The sequence below is a fragment of the Schistocerca nitens genome, chromosome 2 (assembly GCF_023898315.1).
Source record: "Schistocerca nitens isolate TAMUIC-IGC-003100 chromosome 2, iqSchNite1.1, whole genome shotgun sequence".
Classification (NCBI taxonomy): Eukaryota; Metazoa; Arthropoda; class Insecta; order Orthoptera; family Acrididae; genus Schistocerca; species Schistocerca nitens.
The window spans coordinates 137,159,780-137,175,600 of NC_064615.1; the positions used below are offsets into that span (position 1 = coordinate 137,159,780).

General features: G+C 37.4%; 1 protein-coding gene across 1 annotated transcript in view; it reads left to right on the forward strand.

Annotated features, from left to right (window-relative positions):
- The window catches only part of LOC126235830 (UPF0430 protein CG31712), a 90,726-nt gene that overhangs the window by 43,647 nt on the left and 31,258 nt on the right, over positions 1 to 15,821 (forward strand). The window contains exon 3 of the mRNA XM_049944682.1: positions 11,564 to 11,789. Coding sequence (XP_049800639.1) covers positions 11,564 to 11,789 — 226 coding nt within the window. The remainder of the gene's footprint in view (positions 1 to 11,563; positions 11,790 to 15,821) is intronic.

Sequence of the window (15,821 nt, forward strand, 5' to 3'; positions counted from 1 at the left end):
TCAGACTAAATTACTGGACTGAGAGCTGTTTCTAAACATCAGAAAAATCAAAGGATTATACTGGTGGCACAACAGAAGTCAGTGTCTGAATCTGAAGGTTTAGAGGTAACAGAAGTAGCAATCACTAGCAGCATCATTAAGTACAAAAATTTGAGCAGCATTTATCTGAGGCTGACATCGAGCAATAGGAAGTTGGCATCTGTATGGAGCTGGCATCCAGAAGTACTGACTGAATATGAAAATCAGGGATTTTTATAGGATTGTGGCAGTATACTGTTTCTTTCTACCCGTAGTCTCTGCTAATCCACTGGCACTTTTTAGGCATCAGCCAATCTGACATGTGGCTCTGTCCCTCCATGCTGCATCTGGCCAACCTCATTAAGGATACAGGGTACTTATAAAGGATGGAAAAATCGAAATTTTTATGTCTTTATTAAAGTCTATAGTCTTTCCTGATTACATTGATATATACATTATAGGGTTTCAAATGAAAAATAACCTATATATACCAAATTTTAAAGTTGCTGTCATTTATGCCGCCATGCCCCCTTTATTTCTGTTACAGAAACCAGTATTATTTCGAAAAGAGCTGTGAGCTTTCTGTTTCCAGTTATTACACGTATGATACATTGTATCTATTCGTAACAGTGCAGGTTTCTAGTGTCTGTAAATGATTATCTTTGCTAGTATTTATTTTTGTTTTGCTGAAGCTGTTTGTTCACATGTTACTGAATGTTTTTTGCCCAAGTGCTACATATATATGTGGAAGTACATATCCTTTAGTGTGCAATAAATACGAACTATGCCATACATGAAGAAATTTAATGAAAGGAATTTCTGTGGTAACCAGTTCACAAACAAAGCAAGCCATACTGTTAAAACTAACCTATGTACAGTTCTTCAGGGAAGAAACTCCCACATGGCACACCTCCTGGTGATTCAAATTTTAGTGTTAACACTGCCGTCTGCACGTCTGGTACAAATTTATTCGCTTGGTGCCGGCAGCACTAATTTGAAGTACTTGGCATGTCGCCGGCCGTTCATGACATCATCAGGAGATCATAAATTGTAATGCTTTACTTATCTCATTGTTAGTTCTCATAAGTTCTCAACCCCGTTTCCCTACTTTCATGAAAGTTCGAAGATATACATACGTAAATAAATACAAAATTTGTTTGTTTCGTAAATTTGTTTATTTGCATTGTCTTTGGTACTTAGAATTTCTCTTTCATATGATATGTAGCAAAACAGTCTCATAGATGTAACACATCTCCACAAGACTTGCACAATAAGTTTGTTGTTCTTTTTTCGTTTTTGGAACATACATGGCAGTTTCTTCGTTTTTGTTTATTCATTTCGGAAATACATGGGTCTTAGTGTTGCTTTATGTGATCGGAAAATCGGTCAACCGGATCATGACGAGATGTGCATGATGTAGTGGCAACCTCCAAGTTTTGCTCCGTATCGTCTCTTTCGTCTGCCATGATGAAAGGGCACAAGTACTTATAAAAACAAAAAACTTGTTGACATGTGTAACTTATGCTACCTAAACAAATCACCAACAGAATGCAAAAGATACGGAAGTGCTGTCGCCGGTCATTGCGTGATATCATGCTCACAACACTACTGTGGTGTCGCTGGCCACTGAGCGATACTATGCCCATGCACCACTGTGGAGTTGCCGGCCATTGACCACTATTTTGCACACGACACCACTGCATTGTCGACGGACGGCAGAGTGTTAACAGTGAAACTGTTTGTAGTGGATTTGTTGTTGTTGATGTGGGCATCTTATCTTCTTTGATAAAGGAAGTGGTGAAATGTAAACAATGTGATGCTGTAGGCTGTCTTGAAATAACTGATCAACAAAGTAGCATGAAGTGTTTAGTGTCAAAATTGTTCTGTATAGATCCTGAAATAAATCTACCTCGAAAATGACTTTGAACATTGTGCATAATTCATATGATGTGAATTTGAAGTTAGTGTATGCAATGTGTGCAATAGGAAAAGGAAAAAAGGCTGCTCAAACGTTTCGTGGTTTGATGGTCCTTCCTCCTCCTCCCAGCAGGAGCTGCCTTGACAGTTGTTTCTAAAGCATCTATGAAATGTACAGTAGAAGAAACACACCTGCCATAGTAACACTGAAGAACATACTGAACATAAGTGTTCTAAGAATTATGATGGTTACAGTGTAGGTATGGAGTGTGATGGAGCTCTACAAATATTTCAGAAGTCGGTGCCTGTTTATAATGTTAGATATATGAAGTACCTAGGCGATGGGGAATCTAAAGCTTTCAGTAAAATTAATGAGTTCAATGTTTATGGTGATACCTTGGTAACAAAACTGGAGTGTTGTAGACATGTGCAAAAGAGGATGGGTGCTAGATTGAGGAAGCTACGAAGAGAAATGGAAGGAAAATTGCTATCTGATGAAAAATCTCTGTCTGGTTGGGGCAGATTGACAGAAACTGAAACAGACCTTCTTCAGAGTTAAAATGGACTGGCCATTAGATGAACTGCACCTCTGAATGATGTTACAGCAATGAGAAAAGCTGTATGGGCCACCTACGTTCATAAGTTGTCCACAGATGACCACCCTGTTCATGGACTTTGCCCTAAAGCAGCAGATTTTTGGTGTGGTTACCAAAAAGCAAAGGAGAGTGTTGAAATATACGGTCATAAGCATTTTCTTCCTGATCCTGTTATGAATTAAATAAAACCAATTTTTAGAGACCTGAGTGACCCTGTTTTGCTTAGTAAATGTCTTCATGGGGACACTCAGAGTGCAAATGAAAGTTTCAACCATTGCATATGGGAAATATTACCCAAGAATGTTTTTGTAGGACTAAATACATTAAAAGTTGGTGTACTAGATGCAGTGATATGTTTCAGTGATGGAGTGATAGGAAGGTTGGAAGCCCTGAGAAATTTAGGCATAAAATGTGGCTCTAATATGGAAGATCAGTTGCTTGTGTGTGACAGACAATGGGTGCATGAAGCTGAAAGATTCACTCATAAAGTTAATAAGGAAAAAAATTATAAAAATTAAATTGTAAGATGTGATATTTTTTATCCTTGTAATATACGTAATAGGTGGAATTAAATAGTTCTAGTACCTCAGCCATCATGTCATGCATATCTGGTAAAAATTTGGTCTCCTTTAAATGTACAACATTGGATTAAATGGTACCTCAATTTGAGGAAGCATTTTGGGAAAAAAAATGCATCAATTTCTTTATAATTTTTTAATAACCCTAATCAGGTTCAAAAATATTCAAAATACTTCTAATTTGTTTAGAAAGTGTGCTGCATTACCTGATATCAACAAAAAAATCTGTAAAACATGTAGCCTACATTATAAACAGTGCCTGAAAGAAATAAGCGTTGATTTTTACATAATATTGAGCTGGGAAAGTATCCTGTATCCTTAAGGTCCTTCCCCTTCCTCTTCTCCTTCTTCTCTTGTAGGTAGGGATGTCCCTGGTCTTCACACTAAAAAACTCCATGTTTGGTAGCAAAAGTATCAAGCAAGAAGCTAAACATCTATGCACTTCTTGGTATGGCTAGCACCTACAATGTTTTATGTCACTTCACTCCTCTGTAAGAGAGGAGACTTCTCCATAGGGAGTGGAGACTGCTGTTCCAACAATTTTACTCATTTTTCCACCTCACTCTACAATGTGCAAATCCATTGATGTTGCTGTTCCCAGGAACAAGGATCATGCTTGCTGCATATGCTGAGACATGCTTGTTGCAACTAACATCTACTGTGGCAGCTTACAATAGCGTCTACACAGTGGGTGGAGTTACCAGTTAATTCTCCGACTTGAATTTTTGTACGCGGGAACAACTGCCCTGAGCGTCTGATCATCAATACATGAACACACACACACACACACACACACACACACACACACACACACACACACACACCTGTTCTTCATTCAATTTTCACTCAATTTGTTTTTCGCGTACTGTGCTCTTCAGCAATGGTACATCTGATGTTTTTATTAATATTTGAATTTATCTTCATCTTCTAGCTAATGTAAGTGAAGCTAAATGCATTTGAGTTAAAATACAAGGCAGCAAATAGTAATAAGTTAAAACAACTACAGTCTTAGCTCAGGCATTGGCAGTGTCCACTCTATTCAGCTATGCAGGTATTAGATCTTTCCAGTTGCACGAGGCACTGTGGAAAGGTGTGTCACCGTAGTTCAAAGTCAGTTTAGTGCTCCACTCCTCTCTGTATCCAGCTATAATCACTTCTGAAAGTGGGATCCAATGACCGCCCTTCAATTTTATTCATCTCTGCACTCTGAAAGTGACTTGTGCCTTGAAGTCTGGAATGGATTTTAAAAATCTGTGTGCGAAATTGAATCACTGACTGCTGGATTGTGAGCTGTGAAGCAGGTGTCGTGTAGAGGCAGACAGTTTGGCTCTCACCTTACAGGCTGCTGCTCCTGTCCTGATTGTTGGAAGTGCAGTGCCAGCCAGGTAAAATTTTGTTACTCCCCAATTGTATAAATTTCAAGCAGAGATAGCCAATTACTTGTCTATGACTTCCATTGAGGGCATATTGAATTTTTGTGGGACATGTTGATTAATACTATGATAGACAAGTATATTCCCCCAGGACAACCTCAGGGTTAGAGCAACGATTTCATTTTGCGTGACACTTTGTACTGCTTAACTTCTGTAATATATTGTTTTACCATTGACTTTAAACTTAATCTTGGAACAGAGTTGTTGAGAAGTTAGGGCTTGTTCTGGAATTGCTTGCTGGCAGTTGAGTATAGGATAATGCACCATTGTTCTGTCCATTAGACTAACTCTTCCTTTTGGCTTATCTGCTGTAAAGGTGAAAATCGCAGATCTTCAGTTTCAGCTGCTTTTCTATGTACTATCAATTCAAGGTTTCAGATGACTGCGGAAGTTCTTGTTCCACTTCCACAAATGTGCTCTTTGGCAACTATTGCTCCAGTGTCAGCTTAGATATGTACCTAGTAGCATCATTGAGCATGTGCTGGTCATTTCAGTAAAGGGTGAGCACTACGTAATGGTGAACTATATGTATTCTTTAATTTAATCACACATTTTTATGCCCGTAAACTCGGTGGAGTACCTATTATTTTGGAGAAGATTTCTGACAACCCATGGAAGCTTCACCAGCAATTTGTGGTGAGTGGTTAAATGCTATTCTAATCTCTTACTATCTCAGTATAATTTAGAATGATGATGTGAGATGTGGTTTCCTTCTCAAGATGGAAGTGATGGTGTGAGAAAAGAGTCAGCAATACACGTGTTGTTTTAATGATAGCCTGTCTTAAGATTTTGTTTGGATAGAAAAAACAGTGAAATTGGTTGATAGTTTTTAGAATATTCAGTTTCTCTGTATGCAATACATTATTTGATGTTATTAGTAACATATGTGCATCAGTTCATTCTGCTGAGAACTTGTAGTAGAAGGAGTTGGCCTCAAATCGTTTATGCTCCCCGTAAACTGAACTTTATTAGTAGTTAAGCCTTTTTTTATACTGGCAAGTTATTGAAGATGTATGTTCGTGAATAATGGATACCCTTCTGGATCGAAGTAAGTGACTTTAAATCTTTGTGAAGATTATTCTCATTTCTAGTATTTGTTCAATCAACTGCACTATTGGTTTTAAAAAGAGAGGTGTATTTTAATGACAAATTTTATTAAGGAATAAATTTATGGGAATAGTGGACAGTATCCCTAGTTCCCGAAACAGGCCTCTGCAGGATGTTCTTGAGTTCACACCACAAATAATTCTTATTATATATTTTTAGACTCAGAAAACTTTAGATTGGGTTGATTAGTTACCCCAAAAAATAATCTCATGTGGCCTTATGGAATGAAAGTAAACATAGTATGCTAGCTTTTTATTTTTATATTGCGAGCTGACGTCCCAAAGATGTTTGGGCTCAAATGCGGTTCCCCTTCATCGAAATGTGTTGGCTCAGACTTGCCTAGGGGTTGAACCCCACGTCACATTACATGCTCTAAATTAGACACTTGTGACCCTTTGGTTAAATTATCTGGCTGATGGCAAGTTTGCGAAAAACAAAGTTAAGATAACACATAATAACCGTAATAATAATATCGGGAACTAGATGACGTAGGACACACAGTTGCGATTTGGTTAGAGTAATGGTTATTCAGAAAGCAAACTAATAGTGAAAGTGGTCGTAGTTAGAGTGACTGTTACACAAAAACGCATATCCATTTGACACAGTTCGATCATTCACAGTCTCATCACAAAACACAAGTCCGATACTCCACCTCATCATTTACACACCGGGCATGCGGCTGCTCACCACTCAGAGACTAAGTCCCACTATACCACACAACGTGAAATTTTCTAAGTCGTTTCACTTCCTAGTTGCCTAAAGACTGACTGTCCGCTTTCATGTCTCAATCCAAACTGTCCCTCTCTGGCTGGTGTCTAGACCATAACTGTCCACTTAGGTGCCCCCAGCTGAACTGCCTCTCTCTGCCTGTCCTTGGCCGCGTTTTCCCGCATGCCGAATATCCTCGCTCAACTGACTAGGGCAGTTCTCTTTCCTGAAGCCATCCATATGATTGGCTACAGCTTATTCTACATTATGTTACATTTTAACATATTTAAATAATCAAAGCTTGACCACTTTCACATCCTAAATAAAGTAACAATAATATCCATTACATAATAAAAGTTAAATTCGTTTTCATAAAACCAATACAATTTCCTCCTTAACTTTGAATGTCACGGCCGGTAGCCTTGCACCATTGTGCTTTCTAATAAATAAATAAATAAATAAATAAAGAACAAAAGTAACTATTGTGCAATAAACTTTACAACAAATATTCTATTACCTAATGATTCAATAAGGTGTTGTGCTATCATTGTTCACTGTGTTTTGTGTGGAGGAAATGATGATCTGATGCTTAACTGAAAATACAGATAATTTTAATGTACTATATGTTTTAAACAAATAAAGTTACAATAGTACTTACAAGATTTGTCATTTTAATGATGCGCTTCTATATGAAATGTTAATCGTTACGATCGACCAAGGCTTTCAGATTTTAGTCTTCAGATCTTTGTTACAAAACTTGTTAATTTCACTTTAACAGTAAATCCTAAACTGTTATAGATACGAACAATATTCAAGTTTTGTTGGGATTACCATGAAAATTTATGAAAGATTGTAGATTAAATTTACTGTGGCTTCATTTCCTGAATTTTATAGTTTTCATAAATGTACTATGACGTAGGTTCTTGTCTGTCTCACTCGCACACTACAGTGCTTAGGCCTCATTCAACACAATAGACGGTTTCCCCATCTTGCGGTGAATCTGTGCTCTTTGTAGCACACGGTCCTGGATGACAGTGTTTGTTTCACAATTCCTGAAGGCTGACTCTTTTGGTCATACTTAAATGAGAGCAAAATGCTTGTTAATTCACAATATCACCTTATGCCTGACAACATTCACATTACAAATAGGTATTTCTTTATGTGCTTCAGTTTTGTAGTATGCTCCTCCCAGTTGAATTTATTATCCAGCCGCAATCCCAAGAACTGAACACTGTCAACTTCTTTTAGCTGCTTGTTGTCATATTTGAGGTGTATACTGGCAGGAAACCTCTTAAGTTCTAAACTGCAAACAGTATGTGCTTTTTTGTGATACAGAATTGGCTAGGAACCATTTATTAATATCCATGAAAATTTCATGAACCAATAATTCTAAGACTATACTTGATTTGCTATTTATTGCAATGTTTATATCATCTGCAAACAAAACAAAAATGGTGTCTGGTAATTTCACAGATGAAAGGTGGTTGATATACATAAGAAAAAGTAAAAGCTGTTGGATGGAACCTTGTGGAACACTACATGTAATTGGTTCCCAGTTGGATGACACCTGATAGCTTATATTGAGTCTCTTTCCTATTGACACCCATTGTATCCAGTCAGAGACAAAGGAGTTAAACAGTTTTGAAGCCTTTCTTGTTGCACTGTAGTATTCTCCTCCTCCTCCTCCTACCCTTGTCCTGCACCTACAGTGGGCTGGTATGATTAGTTATAGATTTGGCATGGTTAATTTAAGGGGTGGCCGGGTGTCCTCCTTGTCGCCACCCCATTACCTCCCCCACCCCTTCCCCCTGGGAGAGGTCATGTAAATACCAATTGTCTGCATGTAGTTTAATTTTTGTGAAAGTCTGCAAAAGTGTTCTAGATGTTTGCAAATCGTGTATCTGAGGTGGGACTTGGATACCAGCCCATTATTCACCTAGTCTGATGTGGGAAACTGTGTGAAAACCACATCCAGGCTGGCAGGTGCACCAGTTCTCACTGTTAATCCACGGAACTGATTCTGTTCCAGAGCTGGTGGATTTCCCGTCCCGGAAGCAGTGCTTAAATGTGCACATCTATTTATTTAAAAGGATATTGTTTCGTATGCAGTCAGTTGCCTTTGACAGGTCACAAAATGTACCAGTAGCCAGTAATTAGTTGTTTGTACTTAATTCATTATTTTCTTGTTGTTGTGTGTATAGACACCCTTCCCAGTACCAAAACACTTTAGAAATCTGAACTGTTTCTGTTAACAAGAATGACAACATTGCTAAGTTTTCAAGTCTGTCTTGAAAGTTAATTAGTACAGCACAAGCGTGCGTGCGCGCGCGCGCGCGCGCCCACACACACACACACACACACACACACACACACACACACACACACACACACACACACACCTGCATTATATCGTTGTCTTGACCAACTGTATTGTCCTGGCGTTTATTGTAAGCCAGCCGGTGAGTTCTTGTGGCTCACGAACTCAACAGCTCTGATGCCCATGTGCCACATTTCTGTCCTATTGAAGGAAGGGGAGAATATGGAGGCACTTATTATACTTCATATTGTATGTTCATAAAACTTCATGTTTGGTGCTCCACATGAAGTAATGATAGTGGTGCTACTATTCATTGTTTACTTTATTCACTGGCACCAGAGTTTTGGTAGTTGAATTTCAGTTAACATAAAATCGGTTATTTTTGTAATGTGGTGAAGGAGCACTTATTTAAGACACGTGTTGGTTACTTATTGTCTATCAAAGAAGTTACTTGTATTTCAGTCAAAAAAAGTAACTGTAAGACAGCAGTTTACGTGACTCTCGGTCACTAAATTAACTGAAAGTAGCTTACTAGAGAGAGATGCAGTAATTTGGCAGTGACAGTTAGAAAAGGTTACATTAAAAACAGAAAGAAAAATAATTTGTTTTTCAAATTATAGAAATATAGTTTTACAAATTCAGAAAATTTTCTGAATTGAATTGTAATACTATGAAGTCAGAATATCAAATAGGCAAGTTATGGATGATATTGAAGTTATAATGTGCTTAATGATGCTATAACTTTGGAAGAATCACTTGGTGCATTAAAGAGAGCCAAAGAGAAGGCATTCAGAATAATGCTGATCTTCATTGTGATGTAGTAAATAGTCTTGGTGCCTCAAGAAATGTTTCTATAACTCATTTGTGCTTGAAGCAATTCGTCGTCTGATACTCAAATCCGTTTTAGGTCAATTGCGTTGTGTACATACATATCTGTTCATTATATTATTAGAATTGTCCCTATAAAAATACAAAGTCCCCTTAGCAGTAATTATACCGTGTGATCAATCATTCATGCAGCCGCTTTTGTGGTGTGCGGCTGGGCGATGTGGCTGCCTGTTGTGCAGGATGATAGGTGGTCTGCAGTAAGCTTTGTACGGTTTTTTGAATAAGCTATATGTAACATATGAGACAAACACTTAAAAGAACTGCAAATTATTGACATTTATTAAGCAATGATATGCTGGAACTGCTGCCCTTTGTTGTTCCAGCATTTCTGACACCTGCTTAGAAAATTGCTTATTACACTCTGCAGTTCCCTCTGCGAAATGGCAACAATTTCTTGATGAATGTTAGTTTTAAGTTCCTTTTATTGCAAGCCCATCCACACTCCACCCCCGTGCCCTCTGCCCCACCCTTCTAGAGATAAAAATCGCAAGAGGTTAAATCAAAAGAACAAGGAGGCCATTTGTGGCTCTATCATGAAATACGTCATGAATTTCCTGCAACGAGAAGAGGGCTGTATGTGCCATCACAGTCCTACTGAAAGGTCGCAAAAGCTTGTTATCTCTTTTAATCGGTCCAAAAAAGGCTGCAGAATGTTTTCCACATATCTCTTTGATATTAATTGTTTCCTGGAAAAAATAATGGGCCTATTACCTCTCACCACAATATTGCACTGCACTCCTATGTTTTGGTCATGCAGGGGTGCCTTATGTATTACATTAGGCTTTTCATAACTCCCGTAATGGTTGTTTCGTGAATCAACATATCCACTTAGGTGGAACTGTGATTTGTCTGAGAAAAAAGTTAGGTGAGGGTCAGTTTCTCTGCGAACCCTATTCAAAATCCATTCACAAAACCACAAACTTTTTACAGGATCATCAAATTTAAGTTCTTGCACTGTAGTTATTTTATAGGGCGGTAACTTCAGTAAGTTTGTATCCATTTGAACAGAGCCATAGAAAATTCTCATTTTTTGAGGAAGACGTCAAACTGATTTTCTAGCATACCTTTCCAGAGCACACCCAGTGTTATCGAGAGTTTCTTCTGAAAGTACTGCGCACGGTTGTCTGTTTCCAGTAAAGAACACCTTCCGTTTCATGAAATTTATTGATCGATTATGAATTGTATTCCGATTAGGTTCTTGAACATCAGGAGATTCCTTTTGAGACAATAACCTTCACAGCATGTGCTGTTTCTGCACACTCTTATTGAATTGCACATGAATACTCTGTGGCAAATAGAGTACTTGTATTTCACTTTAAACACTTTCACTCAGTACAGTGTATTCCGTTGTCTAACAAACATGTGTTACCTCTGTAACAATTCTACACAATCAAAGACCTCACAGCAGAGGGGAAATTACTCCTCACCAGCACTGCTGCCGGCTGGCTGCCAGTGGGACAGAAAAGTGCTCGCCAGACAGTTGTGTTAAGGACTGATCACTATGTACTATACAGTTCAGTATTTGTATAAAACATCCACATTGTGAACCCAAGATGACATTCAGGACAATTTAGATAATCTGTTGTCTGCCTCAGGCATACACCAGCACTGAGTCAACTCTTGGTTGAGTCCCTATTTGTCCACATTATTCTCTCAACATCCGATATAATGCTCCTTAAGACCTTCTGAGATATTTTCAGGCTGTTGGCCTTAAAACTCCTTTGTTCCCATAAAGCTGTGCTAAATAAGCTGAGTATCTGGCAGGCCAGTTGAACACAGAAACTTCTTGTGAGTTCCAGCCATTATAGGACAGGTTGTTGGCCATCTAACAAGTGATGAACTTAGAAAATTGAATAAATTCACATGCAAACCATTTCATTATGTAAGAAACTGTCAGTAAGGTGTGTGTGTGTGTGTGTGTGTGTGTGTGTATGTGTGTGTGTGTGTCAGAACAAATATTTCATGTTATTTTTCAGAAATTTATAGATTTCTATTTTGTAGGAGGCAAAGGGAGCTAGAACAAAAGATGGTGGAGGAAGAAACTGCAAAACGAATTGAAGAGCAAGTGAAGAAGAGGGTTGAGGAGGAATTGGAAAAACGAAAAGAGGAAATTGAGGCAGAAGTACTCAGGAGAGTTGAGGAAGCTAAGAAAATAATGGAAAAGCAAATGATGGAAGAAATGGAAAGACGGCGAGAACTACAGTTGGAAGAGGAAAGGAGGAGAGAGGTAAGGTGGAGAGCATGTGCCGGAGTGGGCCGTACTGGGTGGGAAAGAAAATTTTGTGGGAGGGCATAAGGACAGATTAATGGGAACATTTGAAAGAGCTGAGTGATGCACTTGTTTGCATATAATATCTCTGCAGTCCCATTAATCTGCTCAGAAGTACAGTTGAAAATATTTCTTTTATTTAAACTGCTTCACTGTTCCAGTTTGTGATTGAAGAAGTGGTACGATGACAAGATTTTTCTGCTCTTGTTTCTCAGTATAATATGGACAAAGTTCCAGTGCCACAGACATGCAATTAAAAAAAAAAAAAGAAAGAGACTGAAAAAGTATTTACACTTTTTGTGTTTTTCTTTTTGTAGTTTGCTTATATTTGGATATTTGAACTTCACTGAATTAAATATGAAATGGATTAAAAACATATAGTGTGCTTTTATTTTGAGACAACAGGCCTCATTGTATTGTCAATTTCCATTACTTGTTAAAAGCTTCAGCGTAGCAGTAATTGATCAGTTGCATGTAGAAATAGTTTGTTTTTATATGAGAATTGTTACTAATTTGGACAGAAATTAAGTTCTTATCCTTGTAAGTTCTCATCTTTTTTGTTTAACGTAAATGAACCATTATTTTTACCTCTGTAAAAAAAAAAAATAGGTCCTCTGTATGATTTTATATCCGTTGAAAAAATCTTCTAACTTCCTTATCTTTAAACCCATTTGTAAACTATAGATTTCTTTCAATATTTTTCCCATAGTCTTGTCACTATACATGTAATTTACTGGGGAATCTAACAAACATTTTTCCGGGGGTCCAGAGACTGATTGTCAGTCCCTAAGTAAGGTTCATCATCTGTAAAAAGAAGACTGCATCATTAGTACTAAAGAATGAATTTGAGGCTGAGTTTACAGTTTGCAGAGGAAGAAGGCTTGGGCTGCGCCGCTACAAGGTATTATCTACCATTTTTTCATATTTATATGCCAATTCCTACATTTGTTTTACCAAGAGCATATGCAAGGTTGCCACTTGATACATATCTGATGAATTCATTCAGTATTTCTATTAGCTTGGTAAGTAACTAGACCAGTATGATGCACATGAAATTATCTTTGTTGATATTTTCTGCATCTGTTAATGAAGTTAGTGTGTGGAAAGTGGCAGCCAAAAAACATTTTTTGTGGCTTGTATAGTTATAACATCTTGTAAAATTAAACTGAATGTATAATTAATTATGTTACATATAGTTCTTAATCATTGATTATATTTGTTTCACATTGTGCTCCTCATGGAATTGCTCCAACTTTTCAAAATTACAATAAAATTATTTACATTTTGAAACTCCATCATTCTGTTGAACATGTGTTCCATATCTGGATTGAATGAGGAGTTAGATTGTGCTTCTTGGTAAAATAATTGGAAATAAGTTCACAGCAGCTTAACATAAGTAATTAACATGCAGAGTGTAAAGTTATAAATTTTTATTTGCAGTAATTTGTATGAGTTTTCATATAAATCAGTTCTAATTCTGTAAGGAAAGAGCACATATTATCTTGTCTGCACATTTGCCAAGTCACAAAGAGGCATATAAATTTCCAAAACTGTTTTTAAATGCTTGTAGATGTGTGTGTTTGTGCACATTAAGTATAGACCAATGAGGACTCAATTCCTTGGAAATTACATTTCCTGATTAATATGTTTTCTAATTGAACCATTGACAATAAGTGTTAAAAAAAGCTCCAAACAAAACATGAATTGTAAAAATGAACACAATAGGCAATCAGGAAAGCACATAGAATAAGCAAGAAATAAAGTAAAATTGTGGATTTAAAGAGTGAGTCAGAGGCAAATTGTTGCTGTATTTTAGCAAATACCCATCTCAGTAGTTCTCAGAAATAATGAGACCCAGATTCAGTGGGTGAAAAAGTTATTGTAGTGGAAAACATGTTTTAAGATGAGTCAGCGCACACCACTTACATTTGTCAGTAAGAAACTGACAGTGGCAACCAGGAAAATTAGCTGTTGTATGAACACAGAAATAACATCAGTGCTTCTACAGTTGAGATTGTGCAAAGTAAAAGAAAATCTATGGGAGGATATAGATAGTGAAATGCCATTTGACACACACTAGTGTATGAACAATGAAATGAGAAGAATGCAAAATGTGTAGTTGTACCTGTTTCGTGCATGGACGGGAAATGAACAGCTCTTCATTAGAGTTTAAGAAATGGCACAGCATCAGAAAGATTTACTTTTGAATTAATGCAGTGCTACATAAAGGTAAATTCAGTTGAGAGAAATGATAAATATGAGGCAGAATTGCTGTGCAGTACTTACCTTCAAGAGGTGAAATTTTTAGTTCTGTTAGGCGGGGGAAAAAAAAACCACACACACACACACACACACACACACACACACACACACACACACACACACAGTAAAAGTGATGACATTACCATGCCTTTCAGAGCTTTTAGTACTTTTCCTACAGTGTGGAGAAGGTGAAAAAGGAAAGTTGTTCACTCAGACCTCAGGACGAGAGGAACCTGCTTGTAGTGAGAATAAGGGTAAACCAAAGGAGAAGACCACCATTCTCTCTACAGGTATGAGTGATCTGCCTTTCCTTTTTAGCCTTCCCCACTCTGTCCTCCGCCCCTCCCTGACGAAGGAACTAATAGTTCCAAAAGATAGGATAATGTCATAATTTTTACATTTTTTTTCCCTGCAGTTCTAAATGTTTCATGTGGTCAGCTATTCTGTCTTTTAATAATTAAAAGCTATACATATTATTTGTATGGCAATGCCCATGTACCATTTAAAATCAAAACTGTATCAGATTTGTTTCTGTATGCAAAATAATGTATAGTCAAGATTGATGAAGATAAATTTAAGTTTTGATTATACTAGTTTGCTGTCCCTCTTCTTCCTTAGATATATCATCCAGACTGAGCTTCTTTCATTAATGCAAGGAAAGAAAGTATTTGTTATTAAAGATACAACCTTTCTTACAATGTAAAGAAATACTTAGTGTGGAGGTCCTCCTCAAGGAGTTTATCTAAAGAACTTAAGTTAATTAAACAGTGGAAAATCCAGGATGGAATGTAACAATATTAGGAAAAGGGTAATAGCTACTCACCATATAGCAGAGATGCTGAATCGCAGATATGCACAACCAAAAGACTGTCAAAAAGTGAGCTTTCAGCCAATAAGGCCCTTGTTCAAAATAGACCACACACACACAGAGTATCTCTCTCTCTCTCTCTCTCTCTGTCTGTCTGCCTCTCTCTCTCTCTCTCTCTCTCTCTCTCTGTGTGTGTGTGTGTGTGTGTGTGTGTGTGTGTGTGTGTTTATTTTTGACAAAGGTCTTGTTGGCCAAAAGCTCACTTTCTGACAGTCTTTTTGTTGTGCATATCTGGAACTCAGCATTTTTGCTATATGGTGAGTAGCAACTATCCTTTTCATAACTAAGTTAACTGAAATATAATTTCAGAAATTGCTGTTCACCTATTGCAAAAATGTAACAGCCAAGTCCAAATACTTACAGGGTTATTGTTTGCAGCTGTTTCTTGTCAAAGCATTATTTGTTTGGTGGGTTGGTGAAGGATAAGTGGTCTGAAATCTCAGAAAAACTAACTACAGGATGTCCACCAAAGGAGTCCCTGATTTCAAAATTAAATATCACAAAAACTAAGATCGTTAGATAAGTGCAGCAAAAGATAAGTTTGTGAAAACTGTAAGTTTATTATACAGAAGCTTTGAAATAGTTCAAAAACTTGCTAACACATTCTGCTGTATTCGGTGCAGCTCGTACAGAATCAGCATGCATATTTGAACTTGTTCTCTGCAAGCAGTCTTTGCAGTCATGTCTCAATCTTTTCGAAATTTTCACCCCTCATGGAAAGGAGATGACACAAACGAATAATGTCATTTGCCATCACAACCTGTAGTGTTTCAATGGAAATGGATTCAGATGCCATACAGACCATTCATTAAAGCTCATCCAGCATGATGGGATGTCTTTCCATGTGCTCCACAAAAAGC